Genomic DNA, 22,160 nt, shown 5'->3' with positions numbered 1-22,160 from the left:
GGCCCTGGGCGGCGCGGGGCCAGCGGTGTAGAGTCCGCCAGCCCCGGACCCGCGTCCCGCGCCCTGACGGTCCGGGTAAGAGGGGGCGGGGGCGGCGGGGACTCGGCAAGTACCCTACCGGGTGGGTCTGCGGGCCGCCGACAACCCTCTGGGGACCCTGAGGTGTTGTGTGGGAGCTGCCCCCAAGGAAGTCCCTGTGTAAATGTATAAAACCTGACTGCTGCCTCTACCCTTTGAGAGAATCCCAGAGGCAATGTGTGGGAGCCGCCCCCATGGAAGCCCCCCTGTGAGAACGGAGACTTCCAGGGATCGCTCTGCATTTGCTGCCATGGGGAGGCCCATGTGTAGTGTACCATCCCCAGAGAGACCGTCTGTGTAACTAGGGAGGGCAAGGGAAGACCTGAGGGGAAGACCCTTTAAGAACATAGGGAGTCTCTGCAGCCTTTGCGATGGGGACGACCCCTATATAAAGACCTTAGACTGCACGCTAGAATTGCCGAGAAGGAAACTCTGCCTGGGGGAGAGGATGCAGCCATGGGATCCAGGCCAGGAGTAACTTGCCATGTGCCCCAAAAGCACTTTGGCCTTAACCCCCTTTAATGCTCAGTGTGCCCTAACTTGTGTCCCTCCGGCGTGATCGAGAGGCAGAGGCCTTGTGGGGCTGCTGCATTTGTCCATTGTCCCTCAGTCCCTCCCCGCCATTACAATTTATATTTTCAGTGGTAGCCTGTTTGGCTGCAAGCTGGATTTTAGGGAAGGCAGGAACTTCTGTAAAAGCACGGGGCAGAAGGGAGGGGAGGACCAGTGAGGCCTCTGAAGCAAAGAAAGGAGATTTGAGCCCCTGGGTTTCACCATCAGGAAAAAAGAAGTAAACTCTGGTGGACTGACTTACTCTGGCAGGTCCTGTCAAGAAAGTCCTTTGAAAAAGGGAAGGATATGTAGGATTATTGAGCACCAATGTGCCAAGTTCTATAGAGATGTTTAACATCTTATATAATCCTTACAACAGCCTTTTAAACATTAGGCACTTTAGAGATTTAGCAATTTGCCCAAGGTCACAAAGCTTGGAATCATAAAATCTTTTTTTCAGTTTATTTGAGAAAAAGTATTAAGGAGAAGCAGAAACAAGAATGTACGTTTTTAAATGTCGCATTAAGGTACCAAGCATAGGGCTTTCCTCAGTATATGTTCAGTAAATGTTATGGTTAAATAAGTGGATGAGGACATTTTAATAGGTACTGAGACTGCTGCAGGAACTAATTTCCACTGAATCTCCAGATTTCTGGGTGTGTCGTCCTTCAGTGGCAACCTCATTGTAAAGATGCCTCTGAGTGGCTCTGGACTTAACTGGGAGAGGCCTCTGGGTGTGGTCTTTGATAGGACTTGCTCCGGGGAACTAGAGGAACCCTTCAGAGGATGGAGCGTCCTGAGACCACCCTCTGATACAGAATCCTTGAGGAGGAGGAAGGAGAGACTAGCTCACTTTTAGGAAGCATGATATACCCTGTCCTGTGGCCATCTGACTGTATGCACCAGCAGACATTGGTCCACAAATAACACTCAGGATACTTTTGTCCAAAAGTGCCTCTGCATGAGGAGGAGGAGGGTGGGAAAGGTGCAGAACCAAGGAGGGCTTAACATTGTCTGGGGAGTGCAGAGGGCCTGCCTGAGACAGTGATGTACCCTCATCTCACCCCCTCAGCTGTGGCAGCACTTTCATTCCACCTGAATCCCAAGAGTGTGAATTGGGACCAAGGACAGACTCTAGTTTCTTGTCCAAGAATGGAGTGGTGAGGAGGCTAAGCAATGGAATTCACCACAGAGGCTTTTTGGGAGAGCTTTCCTATTCCCATCCTCCCTTCTTCCATCTAGCCAAACCTAGTGATAGCCTCCTTTAATGGAAGTGGCTTCCTTGGGCTCCTTGGGTTACACAGTGAGAAGAGAGATCAGGCTTGTAAGAAAACAGAACCTGGTTTATCAATTGTTAGCTTTTGTTTTTAACTCGATTACTGCTTGAAGCATGGGTGTGGCATCTCTTGGACAGCTCAATGGAGTAAATTGATAAAGGTTTATATTGGTTAAGAACCACCCCATTACAGAGTTGTTTATAATGTCCTTTCAGTACAGACCCTTCTTATCTGCTTAACACGCCAAAATAAACAGGGATATATATTTTAAAAGAAAATCAAAAGAAGCAAGCCTGCAAATATGATCTTTGCTCCAATTCAGAGATTTATCATTGGGGTTTTATTCCTAAAGCGGTCTTTTCATTGCGGGCTCTTGGTATTGAACACCCACTCGTGACCCTGGAAAAATTGCTAGATGCTCCCAAATATTGGACCTTGGGTATCACCTCCTAAGAATGCTAACTCTTTACTAATCACAACATAAGTCTGCAAATCAAATCATTCCAGAATGGGTGTGAAGGATGTAACCAGGTAGCCTTAGCAATAACAGCAACAACAAAAAAAAACTAACAAAAATGCTCTCTCCAAAGAGAAATAAAAGGGAAGACAATGGTTCACCCATTTGCACTTGAGTGTATATCAATATGTGTGGATTTTTCAGCCTTCAACCTTCCACATCTTATCTGACCACATTGTTGTGATTTTCTTCCACCCACATTTGCCATTTTTTGACGGTGCTTCCTCTTCCTCGAACATGAATAATAGGACCTTCCCCAGCCTATTTCCCATACTCCCTATATTTTTTTCCCAGTACACCTGTTCCTAAGTGGATCATATTTATGCAAATCGTTTCCTTTATTTTAGCTACAGAATCTATTATCTTCCAGTCCCACAAGCTTTTCTCCAGTAGTGCTCTTGGTTTTTGCTACCTTCATTTCCCAAATTGATTTATTCATTTCTAATAGGACTTTGATCCACTTTACCCTTCAATCTTAATGATCACGTTCTAACAGGAATCGCTTACCAACTTTGGACCAAGAAACCAAAACCATCAATGTCCAGCTGGAGACATGATTATTTTTTCCTTTATAACATCCCCCTCCATCCTTTTTCCCCTTCCAACAATCCCCTCAGAGACCCACATACGTTTACTAAGTGCTACCTACTTGCCAGGCACTATGCTAGATAAACGTGAGAGTTCCTTGCCTTTGAAGAGTTCATATAGAATCAGTCTGCATTTCTCTAATCATTTACTATAAAAAATAAGAAAAATAAGGGGAAAATTACAGCTTTACAGAGTATCCATAGGAATCAATGTAGAGTATGCCTTTTCCCAGGCATCACTGAAAAGCAACTGCTATTTGTGCCTCCATCTCTGACAGCCATATTCTTAGCCCCCCTGCCATTGCCCTGCCCACATTACTTTTGCCCATATGCGCTGAGTAAACTGGCCACACTCTTGGCTTCTTATGATAATCATGATAGTACCTTATATTTGGATAACACGTTATAGCCTATGAAGACCTTTACATACATGATCTCTGGTTTAAGAAATGTTTCATCTTACTGGGGTTCTCTCCCTAAAACAACAATATGTAGGTTGACTGGCTTGCTTTCTCTCTCTCCTTTTTTGTTTCATTTCTTTTTTTCTTTTAGCCTCCTAATCAGGCTCATGGGTCTCCTTGAGGGAAAGCCCCTGAGATTCACTACAATCATCACTTAACCAGCTCTTAAGCTGTGAAGAGGAGTTTCCTGTTGGGTCCAAAGGCCAAGCAATGCACTCACTGGTCAGCCCTGGGACTTACCAGGGCTATCCTGTTTCCTGGCCTCAGAAAATCCAATTCTCTAGTGTTTTTTTCTCCCTGAAATCCAAATTTATATTTCCTTCTTAAATATTTTAAGCTTACTATCTCAAACCAGTTCTTTGGGCTGATTCTTATGTGAGGGCAGGTTTCCTTGCCTATTTCTATCCAGCACCCGGCTGGCTTCATACCATCTAAGCCATGATGGAGTCCCCATATAGCTCCATGCCTTGGCATGTGCTTTTACCTCTTCCTGGAATGCTATTTGCCCCCCCTATCCACTGGGGTAACTCCCACTCATATTTCAAAATTTAGCTCAAGCAACACCTTTTTTTTTTTAATCCCACACTTATGCCCCCTACACATGCACATACTCACACTGCATTCTCAGGCTGAGTGAAGTTCCATTTGTCATTCTACCAACAGTTAGCAAGTACCTGATTTGTGCCTGACACATAGTAGGCTGCACTCAGAATATATTTGTAGAATCAACAAACACGTAAGTTATGGTAATTGAGGCGTAATAAGTGCATCAAATGGGGCCGAATTTGTGCTTCCGGGCCCCAGAGCAGAGAACAAGGAGTGCCTCTCCATCTTGCTGAAAAGCTCTGCTTGCTAAGTGCAGTCACACCAGCCAGTTACTGATGGTGTGCTGTTCCTTAACTGTTGCTCTGCTTCTGTGGGAAGCCAACACTGTAGCTTTTCAAGAAGATTCATCCCAGGCCCCCAGAGGCTAAAGATCATGCTATAATTTTGTTCTTATGTATATTAGAGCTTTGTAGGCTCTCAGTAAATATTAAACAACAGCAGTGCCTCCCTCATGCTTCATTTTCTTGAGCTGAGTACAAGAAGACAGTTTTACTCAGTCTTCAGCCCTTCTGCTCCTTGGAAACCCTTAAAGAGCCCTGTGCAGTTGGGGTGACTATGCCTTCCTGGACTGACTAAAGCCATTGCTGCTGTGCTGGATAAACAGAGGTGAATGGAGGAGGACAGGGAGGTACCAGGTAGACCTCTTCAGGGTCTGTACACATGAAAACTAAAATTAGTCTGTATGCTACTGCCAGGCAACAGAATGGCTGACTAGGAGCAGGCTGCAAGAGCACTGTGGTGAGGTTCCTAAAGCAACATCTAATCACTGGAGAACAACCAGACGATTTCGGGCTTGAATTTCTTCAAAGACCAGCAGTGGGTAAGGGGACTCTTTTTGATGTTTTTTGTTTAAAGTTTTGAGATTGATGTTGATGTGCACAGTGAGCTTAAGATCTGTGCTGTGCATTCTGCATTTTTTAGATCCTGGTTCTACTTGTATTTTAATACTTATGGCCAGTCATCTTCTGTGTTAGGTATGTGGCTTTCTCTGAGGCTCTCAGGCAATCTTTCCGGCACATTCTTCATGGAGCCACTTGTCAACCGCCCTGAAATTTTTCACCTATGTGCGGATGCTACTTGTGCTACATTTCTCCAGCCCAATCTCAGTTCATACTCAGCCTAGGAGGGCTCCCTACATATCCCCTTATGGCAACTGCCCTCCTATGGGCCAGGCCACCATGCCACAGGACATAACATACATGCAGGAACCCATTAACTTTGGTAATATGAGTCTCTCTTTTCTTATCATTGTGGTTGTGGACACTGGCTAAACTCCAAAATTCTGTAGCTCTCTCCTGTTGTCAAAGACATCACTCATAACTACTGTACGATTACCTGTTCTCATCCCTGCCAGCCCTGACTCACCACCAGTCAGGGTCTACCTTGGAGAAAGCAGAGTAGATGTGATGAAATGAGCTGGTGACCATGCAGTTTCTAAAACTGAGTTTTAAAGATTTAGTCTGATCAGTCTCTAGCCAACTTCAGGGAAAAGAAAGGCTCCTGATACCGTAATCTCAAACCTTTATGTTGCCCAGTCATCTCTGCAACATTCATTCAACAAAGATTTATAAAACACATGCTCCATGGAAGTCACCAGGAACCATATAGATTTTTTTCCCTCTTGATCTCAGTGAAAAATTGGGATTCCTTTTTCCACTCATTCAACTTACTCTGGTTGTTTCCCCTGTCCTCCGATTCAGAGGTTTTCTTTGCCTTATTCCTACTTAGGGAAGCCTCATACCTCCAAGCAATCACTTTTAGTTGTTTCTGAGCCTTTTCCAAACAGTTACCATTCTCATATCAAGAATCATCTGAAAGCAAGTAAGACACTTTACATTTCACAGGCCCAATGAGGAGATTCCTGCCCCTTAGGAGAGACATTCCCCCAAGCTCATCACACCTATGAATCTTTATGGAGAAGTTGGAAAGAAAGGTCCACTAGCTGCCTTCCCTTCCTTATTTCTCTACCAGCACCTGCTGTGAAGCAACCCCTCCTCCTCCCACCACTTTTCCTTTATAAATAATCCCACTTCATTGTAAGCATGTGCTCTGCAGAAAATGGGTGTGTCTTGCGCACACACACATTCCAGGCTGCCCACATATGTCTTAACTGCCTGACAAATACATCTAGAGTATAGACCTCTCTTACCTGAAGGAAGCATCTGGTTGTCATATATTTTCATTTTCTCCAGATCATATAGTCAGACAGCACTATTCTATCTTCTATCTTATTGTCCTTCTGTCATTCACCACCACCTGCTCCTGCCCTCTGAAGTTTTTTCCAAGCCATCCCAAAATACCACAAATTCACTGACAGTCACATCGTTCTTAGGACAATGTCTTGTTATCCCCCTTTCATCCTTGTTAGAGAGGTAGAAAACCCCAATTCCACCCACCAGCCAAAGAAGTAATCATTAGGTATAATTTATGGGATCTTTGCAACTTGATTTCCTTTTAATTCACTCTTCTTCCTAGGACTTCTTTCAGCACAGGAGGGGCCAGGTTTTCTCACCAGGCATTTGTTTTTACCCATCGCTAATCACTACCACTTGTTTCTCTAGAAATTAGAGCTGATTTTGTTAATTTCCCAAATACCCAAGGTGCACATCTTGGATATTTCAGCACACTTGCTTTTAATCAAGATGTCTTTTGTATACAGGTTTTATCCTCTCCATTAAGCATGAAGATTTTTAGCCTCACTCTTGAAGCCTAATTTTGTTGAGTCCTCACAGTTTATCTCAAAATCAAAGCCATGTCAATTCAAAATGACTTGAGATCTTTGGATTTTGATGGTTTCTTTTTAATAGTTCAGCTCTACATTTTCTGCATTATAGGCCTAGAAAATTGAACCATCTCATGTAAAAGGAATAGCAGTACTATAAGATCTTGTGATCAGGACTGAAATGTCTTTTTTTATTTGTTTTTATGTTTGTTTGTTTGTTTTGCTGATGGATATCATCTTCAGTCTTCATTGAAATGTCTTTAAGGATAGGTTCCCAAAATCATTTCAATGACATGATTAACAGTTGAGATAGCTTAATAGTGATTCTTGTCATTACTCAGAGAGTAATGGTTGTAGCAGGACTACAATGTGTTTGGGAGATGTAAGTTTGCTGATGCACTATTAATGAGTTGGTTCACTTACAGAGTAATCCCCCTAATTGGTCGGCTTTGTTTAGAACTCTTATTACATTATCTGAAAACACCAGTAAGAACCAAATGCATACCATTGATTTTCCTCCAATGAATCATTCTTGAAAAAGTTAATTTTCTATGGTTATTCCAGGTTTCCAGATTTTTTTCAATCTGTGCCTTCTCTGACGAACCTAAATATCTTATGATTGCTCCCTAAACTTCTGATATAGCTTCTGGGAGAGGATTTCCCCAAACTATTTAGAAAGCTAGTACCTTCTGTGTATTACCAAGAAACAAGAAGATATATAAAACTCTGTTGTTTTGTAGTCTATGTTACAAAAAAAATGTAATGGCTTTTAATATTTGTTTTCCAAACATAAATATGTATATTATAACTGATACGCTTTTTCAATCCCTCTCTTCTTGAATTTCTTATAGACACCTCCCAATTGCCCAGGATCCAGCCAGTTCACCATTTAAAAATTATTACTCTAGACTACATATTCCTGTTGAGGAGGTTTTCACCTTTAAATCACTATAAGTATTGCTCCAATAAATATTCTTTTAAATATGCTCATAGGTCAGAGGATCAGCCTCTCAGAGTAGGGTTTTCTTCAATCAAGGCATATTAGTATCTGTCCATCTCTGCTAGAACTTCCAACCACACAGATTCTTAAAACAAGATTGAGACTTCTGTTCTTAAATCACTCCAGCCAAGAGGAAAGCTTACCTTATATACCACAATGTTGTTCTTGTCTCTTTCAGTTAACTGTCTGTAAATCAAAAGACAAAAGTATAATTCTTTAATCAAAAATGTATAATGATCCTAAGACTGCATTTTTTAAATTGCTGGTCCAGACCCATTAGGAAGTCATGAAATCATTTTAGAGAGTCACTATCTGGATCGTTTTAATGAAACAGAATAAAGAGGATAGAAAATCTCAGGGAGTATCACATATAGTAAAAGTAGGATTGTTTCACAAAACTTTGGGTTTAGTTACAGATCTATAAACATGTGTTTATAAGTACATGTGTACAGGGTCATATCATAAACTATATTTCTTACTATGAGTCAGTCAAAAAATTTGAAAAACATACTACATAAGGTTTCTGAGGAAAACACTGGCCTTAGCAATAGTGATTGATCTTGAGGAAGGTCTACAGTGAAGGGTTGTGTGTCAATTTTGCATTCTCCTTTGTGTGATGTGCCAGTCTTCTCATTGCAAGCTGGGGACTTGCTTTCCCATCTAACCGGAGAGCACACCTGATGTTAGTGAGGCATGTGGGCAGTGTGGGTAGAATATAGGCCCTGCCTCTTCAAGAACCACACACCCCCACCCCGGTCCACAGCCTCAGCAAAATCACTAACATATACACACTCTCCTCTCCACCCCTAGCCCCACCCCACCCAGGTTGAATACCCTCATAAGGTTGCATGGACCTAATATGGAAAAGAACATGAGCATTCTAAATGGTTAAGACTACATACTCTAAACACACTCATGAACAGATAGAGAAATGAAGCTCAAAGCAGGAAAGCAACGTGTTCTTCGTCACAGAACAGTAGATCCAGAACTAAAACAAGTAACTAGATCTCCAACCCTAGGACTTTTTATATATATATATATAAAAATCTTTTTGTATATACAAAAATTAGAAAACAAACCAACAAAAAGATTTTTTAAAATGCATTCTATAAAAATTAGATCATAACTTAAGCATTTTTGTACCTTGCTTTTTTCATTAGTATGTTCCTATATTTTGAACACCTTTCTATGTCAATAAATATATCTTTACTTCAATATTTTTTATACCGTTCAGTCTTCCATTGTACCATAATTTAGCCATTCCCCTATTTCCAATATTTGTTTGCAATTGGGGAAAAAAAGGAATTTTTAAGTTACAATTTCTTCTTACTTATCCACTGGGGAATGAACACCTTAAACAATTTCCTGAATTTGATCATCAGATATTTCCTTAACAAATCTCTTTTGCCACCACCCTGTAAAAGACAGTTACTTATTCAAAGTGAATATTCCTTAGCTATATACTTTAATTTTACAAACAGACTTTACAAATGGGGATAATGGAGCTTTTCTTTCTCACTAGTTTTTAAATTAAAAAATACAGAGTAGGGATTTTTGGTAACAGTTGATGGCAGGGCAAGCACCCAGGCAAGGTAGGAATTTGTACCACTGTGGTGCATATAAGAGTTGTTTCTGGAAAGAAGATGTAGCTGTCATCAGAAATTATATGTGTTAAGGCTTTATTAAAAAATCAAAAAGACTTCTCCACAATTAATTGAGAAATGTTTATTAGGTGTCTGTTCTCTTCCAGGCACATTACGAGGACATGGAGATAGACACTGTGCAGGGTGAAAACAATCTAATAGAGGAAACTGACATTGATCAAATAATCATCCTATCGAATATGTAATGACAAAGATAAGTTGTCTAGAGCAGAAGAGCATGGTGCTATGAGCCCTTGGACCTTGACTAGAGATCAGTGGTGACTTCCCCGAGAAAGTGATTCTTGGGCTGAGCTCTGACAGATGAATAGGTACTAGTCATATGGGAAGGAATGTTCAGAGTTCTCTAAAAATAGAGGGAGCATGGCAAACAATGACTGAAAGAGGGCCAGTGTGGTTGGAACACAGAGTAAGGAAGGGTGGCCAGACCAAGCAGAGCTTCACAAGCCATGGTGCAGAGCCTGATTTGGAGGACTTTACCTTGAAAGCTATAGAAAGCCATTGAAAAGTTTTAAGCAGGGGATAACATAACACCTGAATATTCCAGAGACATCTTTAATTCAACATGTACAAAATCCAATTTCATTGTCCCTCTTTTTTATTCCCCACTTTCTATAAATGGCAATACTGTTCTTCTAGCCAGTTGATTTAAAACTGCCCTCTCAAGAAGTCAGACAGAAAAGACTGAATGAAATACTGTATGATCTCGCTTATGTGTGGAATCTAAAGTCATCGAACTTATAGAAACATCCAGGGGTTTAGGGGTGGGGGAAATTGGGAGATGTTGGTCAAAGGGTAGAAACATTTAGTTTAAGATGAATAAGTTCCGGGATCTAATGTACAGCGTGGTGACTATAGTTAACAATATTGTGTTGTATACTTGAAAGTTGCTGTAAGAGTAGAGCTTTAATGTTCTCACCATAACAACATAATGATGTGAGGTAAAGGATGTGCTAACCAACTTTATCGAGATAAGCATTTTGCAAAATATACATGTATCAAATCATCACATTGTACACCTTAAACTTACACAATGTTATATGTTATTTATACCTCAATAAACCTGGGAAATAAATATACAACTGCTCTCTGTCCTTTTACCCTTGATCAGTTATCATTTTATTTCTAAATTTCTCTAATTCTATTTTCATGGTATCAGATAGATTCAGTCAGTATTTTTTTTTTGCCATTTCAGTTTAAACCCTCTACCTCTTACCTGGACTATTATGGTAGCTTTCTAATTGGCCCTAACCTCTCCTTCTACCCCTTATCACCTTTTTCCCAAAACAAATAGAGAGTAAATTCCTACCCATCATTCAAGATCCACTTTGACTCCCAATAGTGTGGTCTCATCTTCCTTTAGGCACTTCCAGCACTTTGTCTTACTCTTCTTTGAGTTCTGATATTAAGTAGCTTCAGTGGTGAGACTGTTTTCCTGTCTTCTATTTCCTATGAGTGGTTAGTGCCTTGCACATAGTATCGTTCAATAAGCCTAGATTATAATGGATTGAAAGAATGGCTAAAATGGACTTTCTGCTCCACTTTACTTAGAACAAGCATTCCCCAGCTGAATTCCACTAATACCCCTTAGGCTAGGAAATAGCAGAGAGCTTTACAGTGTGCCATGTCATGCCGTCACTTTCTAATGCTGTACCCTTTTACTGCAGAAGAAGAGCAAGAATGATGTTACTTTGTAAAGCATATGGACTTTTCTTTCACAGTTCAGAAAATCAAAGCAGAAAATGTGGGAGTGACATTAATGAAGGCTTAGAAGTATAGGAAGCACCTTAGAGTTTGTAATGGGCCACTTATCTCTTGTTGGGTCTGTTGATAGAAAAACAGACCTATAAAGAGGCATAGTTACTAATTAGAGGGGCAAAAGAGTGTTTGTGAACTTGACCACATGAATAGGGTGATAGTTTCCTGATTGCCCATTCAGGAGTCCTCTAAAAATAGGAGTTCATTCACTCTGACTCAAAAAGTGGGCATTTGATGTGGATTATCGTGGCTGCATTGTGTGCAGCGCTTACTGGAGGAGCTTTACTTCAGTCAGAAGTCTGAAATGTGTTGCTGCAGTCTTGCTTTAAACCTTGGTCATCTTGTGTGGCAGAAGAGAGACTACCTCAAAGTAGCAGAGGTCTTTGAACTCTGGACCTAATTGGCTTTGGGACAGGAAGGAACACAGAGATACCAATTCACATTTGCAGACTGCTTTCCAGTCTCTAAGCACTGTTAAACCCATTTTCTTATTTTTATTCTTTATTTTTTAAATTTATCTATTTATTATGGTGACATTGGTTAACAAAATCCAATAAGTTTCAGCTGTACACTTTAACAGTAAGGCATATATATATTTACACTGTGTGTTCACCTCCCATAGTTAGATTTCTTTCTGTCACCACATATTTGACCCCCTTTACTCCATCTACCTCCCCTGCCTCCTCCCTCCCCTCTGGTAACCACTAGTCTATAGTCCATGTCCATGAGTCTCTGTTTTAAACCCATTTTCGAATGTTATCTTCATGATGGCCCTGTGAAGTGCACTAGGAAGATAGCCCTTATTTCAGAGAGGGGAAATCTAAAGCCACAGGGCCAATCAGAAGTACAACCGATGTCTTCTGACTCTTTAACAGTTGCTCTCCCCACTCCACCACTAATGAATTCCAGAATGGAAGAAACTATTTAATAGCACTTGCCACTTAGGTGAATGCTTGAAGCTGATTGGCTCAACATGGTCAGCCATTGGCTGAGTCTGGGCCCCTCTGCTTTTTGTCCACAGAGCCATGGGGGTGTTGATGTCCAAGCGGCAGACAGTGGAGCAGGTACAGAAGGTAAGCCTGGCTGTGTCTGCCTTCAAGGATGGGCTGCGGGACAGGCCTTCCATCCGACGTACAGGTGAGCTTCCAGGGTCCCGCCGTGGGACTGTAGAGGGCTCTGTCCAGGAAGTGCAGGAGGAGAAAGAAACAGAGGCAAGCATTCCAATGCTCCAAGAAGAGAGCAGCATCTACCGTGTAGCCTGGGAGAGGCTCCGAGATGGGCGTGGAGTGGAGCCTGAGGAGTTTGACAGGACCAATCGTTTCACACCTCCTGCCTTCATTCGCCCCACCCGGAAGCTGGATGACGACAAGCCTCCAGATATCTGCTTGGAACCCAGAGAGCCTGTGAGTGTCCAGTTAGGGCAGATATCCTCCAGTCTTAGACCTTCTGAGGACTGGGGAGCAGGACAGGGAGGCCTGGGTGTGATTGAAGTGGGATCCAAAACCAGAAAGATGGAGTTGACTCCAGAACAATTGAGTTTCTTCCACAAGAATAAAAATGTCAGTTTCAGCCTAGAGCAGTCTTAGTGAAAGACTTGAGGCAATGAGTAACAAGGAATGACACCATGGCAGGTCTTCTGCCAGCCCTCCCACCTAAGGGATAGTACTACCCCTTGTAGGGGGCATTTGGAAATTTGTGGGAGTAGGGGGAGTTTGGGAATGTCACAGTAACTGTGGGAGTTGCTGGTATTTGCTACTGGTATTTGGTGCCAAGAAAGCCAGGATGCTAAGTGTCCTGCAATTCTTGGGACAATCTCTCACAACAGATGAATCTTTCTAAAAATGCTAGTAGCATTCCTGTTCAGAAACATGAGGACTGAGCAGCTGGAAGAGCCTGCTAGTTCTTGCCTTCCAGAGAGAAAGTGCTAGGGCCTTAACACTGGCTTCACTTGGAGTTTCTCTCTTGGCTGCTCCAGAGAAACTCAGCCCCATATGGGTAGCTTTGTGCTTGGTGGTCGAAGATCTTGCTGCCTGTGCTTATACATTCCTGTTCATTCCTGCCATCTTTCCCCAGGTTGTCAACGATGAAATGTGTGATGTCTGTGAGGTCTGGACAGCCGAGAGCCTCTTCCCATGCAGGGTCTGCACCAGGGTTTTCCATGATGGCTGCCTGCGCCGCATGGGCTATATCCAAGGGGACAGTGGAGCAGAGGTGATCGAGATGGCCCACACGGAAACAGGCTGGAGCTGCCACTACTGTGTGAGCCTGGATTCCAGGGACGGAGGGCTGCTGCACTACAGGGGACTTGGCACTTTTCCTGGAGGCCCAGTCTTGGAACACTGGTTTCTAGGCAGTGACCTGAAGAGTTTTCCAATAGTAGATACAAGGGTCCTAGAGCTAGGAGGAGCTTTCTTTACCTCAGTACTACTGACATTTTGGGCATAGTAATTCTTTGTTATGGGGGCTGTATGCATTGTAGGATGTTTAGCAGCATCCCTGGCCTCTACCCCATTAGATGTCAGTGGCATCCATCCCCTGTTGTGACAACCAAAAATGTCTCCAGATATTACCAAATGTGTCCTGGGGGAGCAAAATCATCCCCATTTGAGAACCACTGAACTAAAGGACTGAATGGATAGGATGAAGCCTAATTACTCAAAAGTAATTCTGCTTGGAGCAGTGCTTTCTCTGATAGTCTGTAGTTGTCATTTGTTGTATTCATCTGAAAAACCAACCTGAAATCATAACCAACTTGCTTTCAGTAGGAGTTGATTCTGTCACAGGAAAATTTCTTACTTCTAAGATCCTCTCTTGGCCTACCACCTAACTCTTAGGAGCATTTGTTCTTCATTTCTGAAGTGATTCAGAACTTTGCAAATTATATATAAATGCCTGTCGTCTTTCAAAAAGACAAAAAGCCAGATTCATATCCATTTTGCAACACACCTGAATAGAATTCAGATCTTCCTTTATTGATCTGCTATCCTATAGATATCTTCATTATAAACTGATTTCAGAGTAACAGGCATCTGCTTCTTCTTCCTACTGCCTAGAACTAGAGATGTACCACTTTCTAACAAATAAGGTACCACTTTCTCTATGGCTTGTCCATAAGATTGAAGTACAGAACAGTATTTCCAGCCACTTGAACATCTTCCCCGGCTGGTATATGCCACAGCAGATCCTGCTTTACAAGTCTTCTCTAGTCACCACCCCTCCAAAAGCCAGCCTTTTCACTCTCAACAACTTTGTAGTGTTCTGCTGATGTGGGCCAGGGTTGAGGGTGTCTCCTTCCTAATCCCCAGGAGTACAGGGATCCCTTCCTGGCTTTCTGTCACATTCGCACCAGCATTATCACCACTCTCTACCAGACTTTTTACGAAGGTTTCTTTCAGGCTCTTCCCCTTTCTTTCCTTCCCTTCACGCCAGGCTTCTTAGAAGGACTTCATCATCTCCTTGTGGCTCATAAACCACCTATACTTTGCTTTCTGCATCCATCATTCTGCTGAACTGGCTCTTCTTAAGATTACCAGTGACCTAATTGTCAAGTCTACTGATCTTTTCTCAGGCATCTTCTTACTTGACCTCTCTGACTATATATGACTTACTATATTGTCCCTTCTTTTTTTTAAGGTTCAAATTTTTTTTATGAGAAATATTATAAAATATGGGAACTAGAGAAGATAGAAAATCAGTAAAATCCAATCATACTTGTATAATCATATACATTACCTCCTACATTGTGCGACTTTCTTTTCTCTCTACCAATTCTCTTCGTGCCTTCTTCTCTGACCATTCTTTATAAGTACTCTTAGTTCATTTCTTGTCCCAGTCCTCAGTGCTGGTGTTCACAGGGTTCTGTTGTTAACACTCTTCCTTTATCACTGTACACTCGCCCTCTCTGGGTAACTTCATCTACTTTAATGGCTACAGCCACCATCTAAACATGAATCATTCTCAAATCTGTGTGTCCAGACCTAAATTTCCTCTGTCTCTTAGACTTATATTCATCTCAATGTCTCATATATACTTCATACTCAACATGCCCCCAAATGAACTTATCTTTCTCCCAAAACCTATTCTCCTTCTATTCCTTATCTCTGTGAGTAGTATACAATCCAGCCACACCCCCAGTCACCAATTTCAACTCATTCTGTTCTTCATCCCTCACATCCAGTAAATCAACAGGTCCTATTGGTTCTTCCTCCTAATATCTCTCAAATCTCTCCCCTCGTCTCCATTCTTATGTCTTAGTTAGCTAGTCATCTTTTCTTATCTGTACTATTACAATAGCCACCTAACAGCCCTCCATGCCTCCAGACTTTGACCCTCTAATCCATTCTCCACACAGCAAAGATCTGACCATGGTACCTCACACTTAAAAACCATTTAGTGATTCCCTTTTGCCCTCAGAATAAAGGCCCAGTTTGAAGGGCTCAATATAGGGCATTTGAGGCACTTACAATGAGGCTTCTGCCTACTTCCCCTCCCTTTTATCATTCCTTCCTACCCTACCCTCCTACACACACACCCACGTGCGTGCACGCACACACACTATACTCCAGCTACGTGAACATCTCACAGTGTTACACACCATTGTGCCCAGCATATACTAAGTGCTCAGTAAGTGTTTATTGAAAGAGTGGTTTGAGTTCTTCATGAAATCCACAAATGAATATTCATGAAATGTCTGCTCCTGTTGCTTGCTGGTATTTTAGGAGGAAAAATAACCTACCAGAAAGAATCTTTGGTATTTTAAAGACCATAAGGACTATAAACAAAATAACATGTCAGTACTCTTTTTGGAATGAAACTTCTATGGCACCACAAAAAAAAAAACTCATTTGGTTTTCAGAACTTTTTCATGATGGCATCTCTTTCGAAACCATTTCGGAGTTATTTAAAGTGATACAACCCACTAGGAGCAGAGTTAGAATTAAACTTTTTTTAAACTAAAATGCTCTGAGCACAGTCTAACACAGCAGCCAAATTCATAAAATGGATAAAGATGAAACTGCTCTGGTAGATGGAGCCAGGGATTAACAACTCTTCCCACTTAACTAGCCTTCTTCTCCCTTGCAGCAGCTTCCTAAGGCACTTCCAAGGAAGCCCTAAGGTATCTCAGAAAATAATTTAAAAACCATTATTTTAATAAAAGGGACTAGGGATGGAGTCAGGATACCTGGATTCTGGGGAAGATTCTTCCCTAGAGTTAGGCAACTCTAAGCAAGTCCTTTCCCTATCTGGGCCCTCAGTCTCCTTGATTGTAAATGAGAAGCTGGGATTAGATCATAGCAGAATTACCTTTCAGTTGAAATACTGTTTCCATTTCTCTTCATCTTTGGCCTTTCTTTCTTCCTGGCCTATGTGGCCACTGACTCAGCAATTTTTATTTATTTATTTATTTTTAGGACAACCTCAACTTGCTATTAACTGAGGAGGAAATGTATAGCCTCACCGAGACCTTTCAGCAGTGTAAAGTCATCCCTGGTAAGGCTGGATGGTGCTGCTGGACGGAGAGGGGCCATGATGATTTTTCCTTCATACTTTCTAGGATGATCCATGAAAGGAGTATTCTGGAATTTGGTGGGTAGGGGATAAATAGGCCTGTTCCCAAGCTGTTGGCCAGCAGGGGCACCCAACCCTGGTCACAGCCTGAGTTATCTTGGCTATGGGAGACAAAAACTCGACCAGAGCTATGGATATGGGGTCTCTGGAGGGTACCCTAGAGGTGAGTAGAGGTGCCCCAGAGGCTGAGGAAGGATTGGGCATGGCTAGCATTTGGTGCCTCCCCACAGATTGCTCCCTGACTCTGGAGGACTTCCTGCGCTACCGCCATCAAGCAGCAAAGCGGGGGGACAGTGACAGAGCTCTAAGCGAGGAACAAGAAGAGCAGGCAGCCCGCCAGTTTGCAGCCCTGGACCCTGAACATCGAGGACACATAGAGTGGCCTGACTTCCTGTCCCATGAGTCCCTCCTACTTCTGCAGCAGTTGCGTCCCCAGGTGAGGGCCAGCTGGGGTTTATGTCCTTGGCATACTGAGTGGCAGAGACCTGGGAAGCATGCTGGGCAGGCTGAGGGAGCACTGGGTACTGTCTGCGCAGGGACTTAGGGAAGGGCTCAGGTTCCATCCAGTGATATGTGACCCAGTGCCTAGTGGAGAAACTGCTCAAGGAAGACTGATTTGCACTGCCCCTCACTGAAAATGTCAGTGCTACCAGAAAGGCTCTAGGCAGCTTCAAAGGGAGGTTGCAGAGGTGGTAATGGAGATAGGATTCTCTATGGCTTTACAGTTTACAAAATACTTTCACCTCCAAGATCTTAAATTGTCTCTTCTTCCCCAGAACTCTCTGTTAAGGCTTCTGACTGTCAAAGAACGAGAGCGAGCCCGAGCCACCTTCCTGGCACAGGGCAACGGGAGCACCATCAGTGAGGCAGAGTGCCGCCATGCCCAGCACTCTTGGTTCCGCAAAAGCCTCCCAGAGACTCCTTCCTGCAGTGTCAGGTCTGCTCCTTACCTATCCCTGCCCCCACTCATGTACACTCCTCTCTTTTCCATGCCAAATGGCCCTAGATATGAAAAGAACTTCCCTATTTCTCCTGCCAACAGCCAGGAGAGGATTCTTCTGTGCATTAGACAGAGGACAGTGACTCCTATTGGCCGAGGCATAGAGCAGCCTCTGCTCCAAACTCCATCCAGAGCCATGAGTTCACCAGAGTTTGGGATGGGCCAGGCTTTTCACTGTCCCACATTTTCTTGTGTCCAACAGTGTCAGCCATGTAGGTCCCATAGCAGACAGCAGCCCAGCCAGCATCAGCAGCAAGAATCAAGACAAGGTCCTGCTGCCCACAGAGCATGAGTCCAGGTGAGTGGGACCTCTTCCTCCAGCTGTCTGTACCCCCAAGTCCCCAACACATACATATAAGAGAGGGCATTGCCCGTTGTCACCCCAAAGTAGCAAGTGTCCACCTGAGAAACTAGGCTCTGGGAATGCACATTTGATCCCATAGCCATAGAGCCAGCCAGCTGGTCTGTCAGCTTGGAAACGCAGCTGCCCATAACCATGTCAGGCACAAGACAGGGCTTCCCTGAGTTTTGTCTGGCTCAAGTTGTGCTGTCACTGGGATCAGGTCTCATGAACCTCTGGGCTCTGCAACCAGCCTCACAAACCTGTTCTTTGATTCCACTCCAGATTTGTGGACTGGCCTGCCTTCCTGCGGGAGAATGTCATCTACATCTTGGCTGCTCGCCCCAACAGCGCAGCCATTCACCTGAAACCCCCAGGATAGCATGGAGCAGAGAAGCTCGGGAACAGTGGCATTCTCTCCCTTTCCTTTCTCCCTTTCCCCCACCAACCTCCGGTACTGAGACTTAAGAGGATAGAGCACTCCAGCATCTCAATTTGTCACTAAGCTTTATGGCACTGAAATTACCATTCCCCTCACAACAGAGGCAGTAAATGCATCACCACAGGGAGAAGCCCTGGGAGCTGTGGCAGCACCCACTCCTGGACACACACACACATATGCACACACACATCCCTTTCCCCCACCAACCTCCGGTACTGAGACTTAAGAGGATAGAGCACTCCAGCATCTCAATTTGTCACTAAGCTTTATGGCACTGAAATTACCATTCCCCTCACAACAGAGGCAGTAAATGCATCACCACAGGGAGAAGCCCTGGGAGCTGTGGCAGCACCAACTCCTAGACACACACACACACATGCACACACACACACACATACTTTCACATAGCTGGGACCCACCACTACACACATATATGTGTGCACACGCATACACTAACACACACACACACACACACACACACCTGCTGTGCATGCCTTCAGACATCTGTTTCTTTCACATAGCTGGGACCCACCACTACACACATATATGCGTGCACACGCACACACTAACATACACACACACACCTGCTGTGCATGCCTTCAGACACCTCTTTCTTGTCTGAAAAAGGACCAAAGTTCCTTTGTGAAGCCCCTGGTATAGATGAACAGATCTCTACTTACCCTTTCTATTGGCCAGTTCTGATCCCAATAGATAAGACTCTAGCCTGATTTTTAATAAGGGGGCATATCAGACTCACATATTTTCCTGGAGATGCTGACAGGCTCCCTTTTTCCCCATAGAAAATCTCTTCTATGGTGAGCCACTGTTCTGGTAGGTGCGTGCTATGTCCCTCAGGTGTATTGGGGTACAAAAATGGTTGAAAACCACCACTGCACTTCAACCCATTATTTAAATTCCAATTCCTGGTAACAGAAGGCAACTAGTCAGTAGAGTCCTAATTAGAAAAGAGAGAGGCAGCACCTCTCAGGGACCCAGAATTCTAGGAACCTCTCAGCCAGGTCATTCAAGTTCAAAAGTCTTTAGCAGAACAGTTGAAAACCCAGGTGAGCCATCCTAGCCCCTGTTTTTCAGATGCAATCTCCTGGCCCAGAACCCAAGGGGCCTGAATGGAACAAGTATGGTGGCAGGAGTCACAGCCCTCTGTGTTAGATGCTTCACCCAAGTCTGCTACCACAGAGACCTAAAGCCTAAGCTCCAATGAGGACAAGGTCTGAATGGAAGAAAAGAAGAAAAGGCTTATACTTTTTCATCCTTCCAGCTCAAACTCAGCTGTAGACCTAGAAAAGTGTGCCATTGTTTGGAGAACAGACCCTGTCTCCCACAGCCCAAGAAAGAGCAGCTCCACGGGAGCCCTGAGCGGGAACTCCTTTCATCCACCCTGACAATGAGGATAAGAGGCTGGAGCTAAGAAGAGGATTTGCATCTCAGCTCTCTTAAGCAGATGAAGTCCCAGCAAAACTCACAGGAGGCAGTTTTCCCTTCTCCCCATCATTGAGATTTGGCCTGAGTTGCTACTTCTCCTACTGCTCACTACATTTTCTTCTCCACCAGGCTAGGGCTGAGCCTGGTATGGGAGGATTTTGGGGGCAAGCAGAGGCTTCCACCAGGCTGCCAAGCCTGGCTTCCAAAACCCAGCTATCCTTTCTAAGTTCTCATCAGGTTGTCAAGTCAGTGCATGTTGTGGGTCAGCCCTAGCCCTTGGGCTCAGGTTTCTGTTTCCAACCTAATGACAGGTTTAGCCAGATCTGACTACCAAGAGTTATTTGAGAGGGTGTTGGCTCAATCACACAAAAGCTAACATATCCCCATTGCTCAAGTAACTTTTACTAAATTGTTTAGAGAAGAAACAGCATACAGCTCAGTGTCAAAATGCTCAGAGGAGAGGTACAACCAGGTGTGTGGTGTATGGTCTCCTCCTGTAGAAACTGCCTGACCTAGAAGCAGAGTGAGAAGCTTCTGGGGTTGGATTTTTTAGGACTGAAATGAAGCAGACAGAAGACAAATCTGGGTTCATGTGTATATGACCCTGAACATTTCAAAGCTCACAGCTTTTTGTAAATGTTCCTTAGCCATACTCCCGAGACTGATCAGTAGGAGGGGCTGTTATTTAGTCCAGTTGAAAAAAAAAAAGAAAGAAAGCTCATGACTCTTGGGCCCAAGGACTGCATCTGAAGCAGCTAGGCCTGGAGTTTTGCACTGAGAAGATTAAAGCACATTAAGCACAAGGCCTTTCGCTTACTCTTCCGGCAAGTCACTTTCTATGCCAATGGCTTTGGGTATTTTACGTAAAGACAAGCTCTGGGCTTTGAGAGCTGAACAGCTTTTTTTCTCATCAGTCACAGTCACAGCATCATCATCAGTCACAGTGATGGGAAGGCCACCTTCTTGTTCCCTGACCTTCACAGATCAAGGTGATGCTTACCTCTCTGGAGTTGCAGCTTCTAGATTTCTGTGGGTGAGTAGTGAAAGACCATGGGCCAGACCAGGCTGGCTAGAACCCAGAGCCTGGCAAAGCAGGCCCTAGAGTTCTTCCACAACAAGATTGGACATATTTGGGATCACCTCTCTCCCTATTCTAAGCACAGCGAGCTTCCTTGATAGGGGTGTGCTGCAGAGGGCCTAGTGGACACTGCCCCAACAAACTTTAGAGTCTCTAGTCCACAAGAATCCTAGGAAGAAGAAAAGCATGGTGAAGCAACCAGCTCCTTCTTTGTAGGCATCTAGCTTTTTACCAAAGGAGAGGTTCCATTGCTCCCCCAGTCCAGGGTTGTGGAAGCCCTACTCCACCCCCATGTCCAGGATCTCCCTTTGCAGTGTCCTAATTCATGGAGCCTTCCTGCAGTATGAATGGAGATGTTCAAACTCTTATAAACCTAGTGAACCCCATTCCCTTTCTTTTTCAAGCCCTTCCATCACTGTGTCTGAAATTCTGCCAAGCACAAAAATTAGTGTCTGACTCTAATAAGAATATGAGAAAATGTTTCAGTCTTTCCTTCTTGGCAGCCTAAAACTGCGATCAGTGCTTTTGCTAAGCACCACCCAACCACACCCCCAACCAAGGGAGACTGGGGCTACATACGTACTCTGAAGATCATCTGCCCTAAGCCTGTTTTTCACCCAGCAGTCCTCTTCCCCATGCTCAGATTTAAAGACAAAGGCATCTGGATGACAGTGGAGTTGCAGCAATCGAGGCAGCTGAGGCAGTAGCTACGGCCACATAACCTCTCTAAATCTGCTCTGTGGCTTCCTTTCCTGAGACCAGCCTTCCTCAACAGATGCAGGCTCTGCACTTTTGAGCAATGGACCCTTTGGATCCCAGGGATGGAGCTGTTCCCTCATTCCTAGGTACTGACCTACTCTCAAGTGCTCTTTTACCTTTGGGGACAGCCACAGCCAAAGCCATGAGCACATTGCTTCTTCCTGCCCTCAGCCCAAGTGACTGGGGATGCAGAGCTGTCACTGGCCTTTCTGGTCTTGGTGCTCCCTATAGGATGTCACCCAGACCTTGTTTGAGTGGCCAAATCTGGGGGTTCCCCCATTCTTATTACTAATATGGGAAGCACATAATCG

At 43.9% G+C, this 22,160-nt stretch overlaps 1 protein-coding gene across 1 annotated transcript in view; it reads left to right on the top strand.

Annotated features, from left to right (window-relative positions):
• Positions 1-18,710, top strand: part of PHF24 (PHD finger protein 24) — a 19,725-nt gene extending 1,015 nt beyond the window's left edge. The window contains exons 2-8 of the mRNA XM_006916030.2: positions 12,241-12,622; positions 13,293-13,478; positions 16,631-16,709; positions 17,018-17,223; positions 17,564-17,724; positions 17,990-18,085; positions 18,413-18,710. Of these exons, the coding sequence (XP_006916092.1) occupies positions 12,245-12,622; positions 13,293-13,478; positions 16,631-16,709; positions 17,018-17,223; positions 17,564-17,724; positions 17,990-18,085; positions 18,413-18,509 (1,203 nt within the window). The 5' untranslated portion in view covers positions 12,241-12,244 and the 3' untranslated portion in view covers positions 18,510-18,710. The remainder of the gene's footprint in view (positions 1-12,240; positions 12,623-13,292; positions 13,479-16,630; positions 16,710-17,017; positions 17,224-17,563; positions 17,725-17,989; positions 18,086-18,412) is intronic.
• The last annotated feature ends 3,450 nt before the right edge of the window (positions 18,711-22,160 follow it).

This window comes from Pteropus alecto, unplaced genomic scaffold (genome assembly GCF_000325575.1).
Source record: "Pteropus alecto unplaced genomic scaffold, ASM32557v1 scaffold206, whole genome shotgun sequence".
Classification (NCBI taxonomy): domain Eukaryota; kingdom Metazoa; phylum Chordata; class Mammalia; order Chiroptera; family Pteropodidae; genus Pteropus; species Pteropus alecto.
The sequence above is the reverse complement of the archived record's forward strand: the minus strand, read 5'-3'. Positions and strand labels throughout refer to the sequence as shown.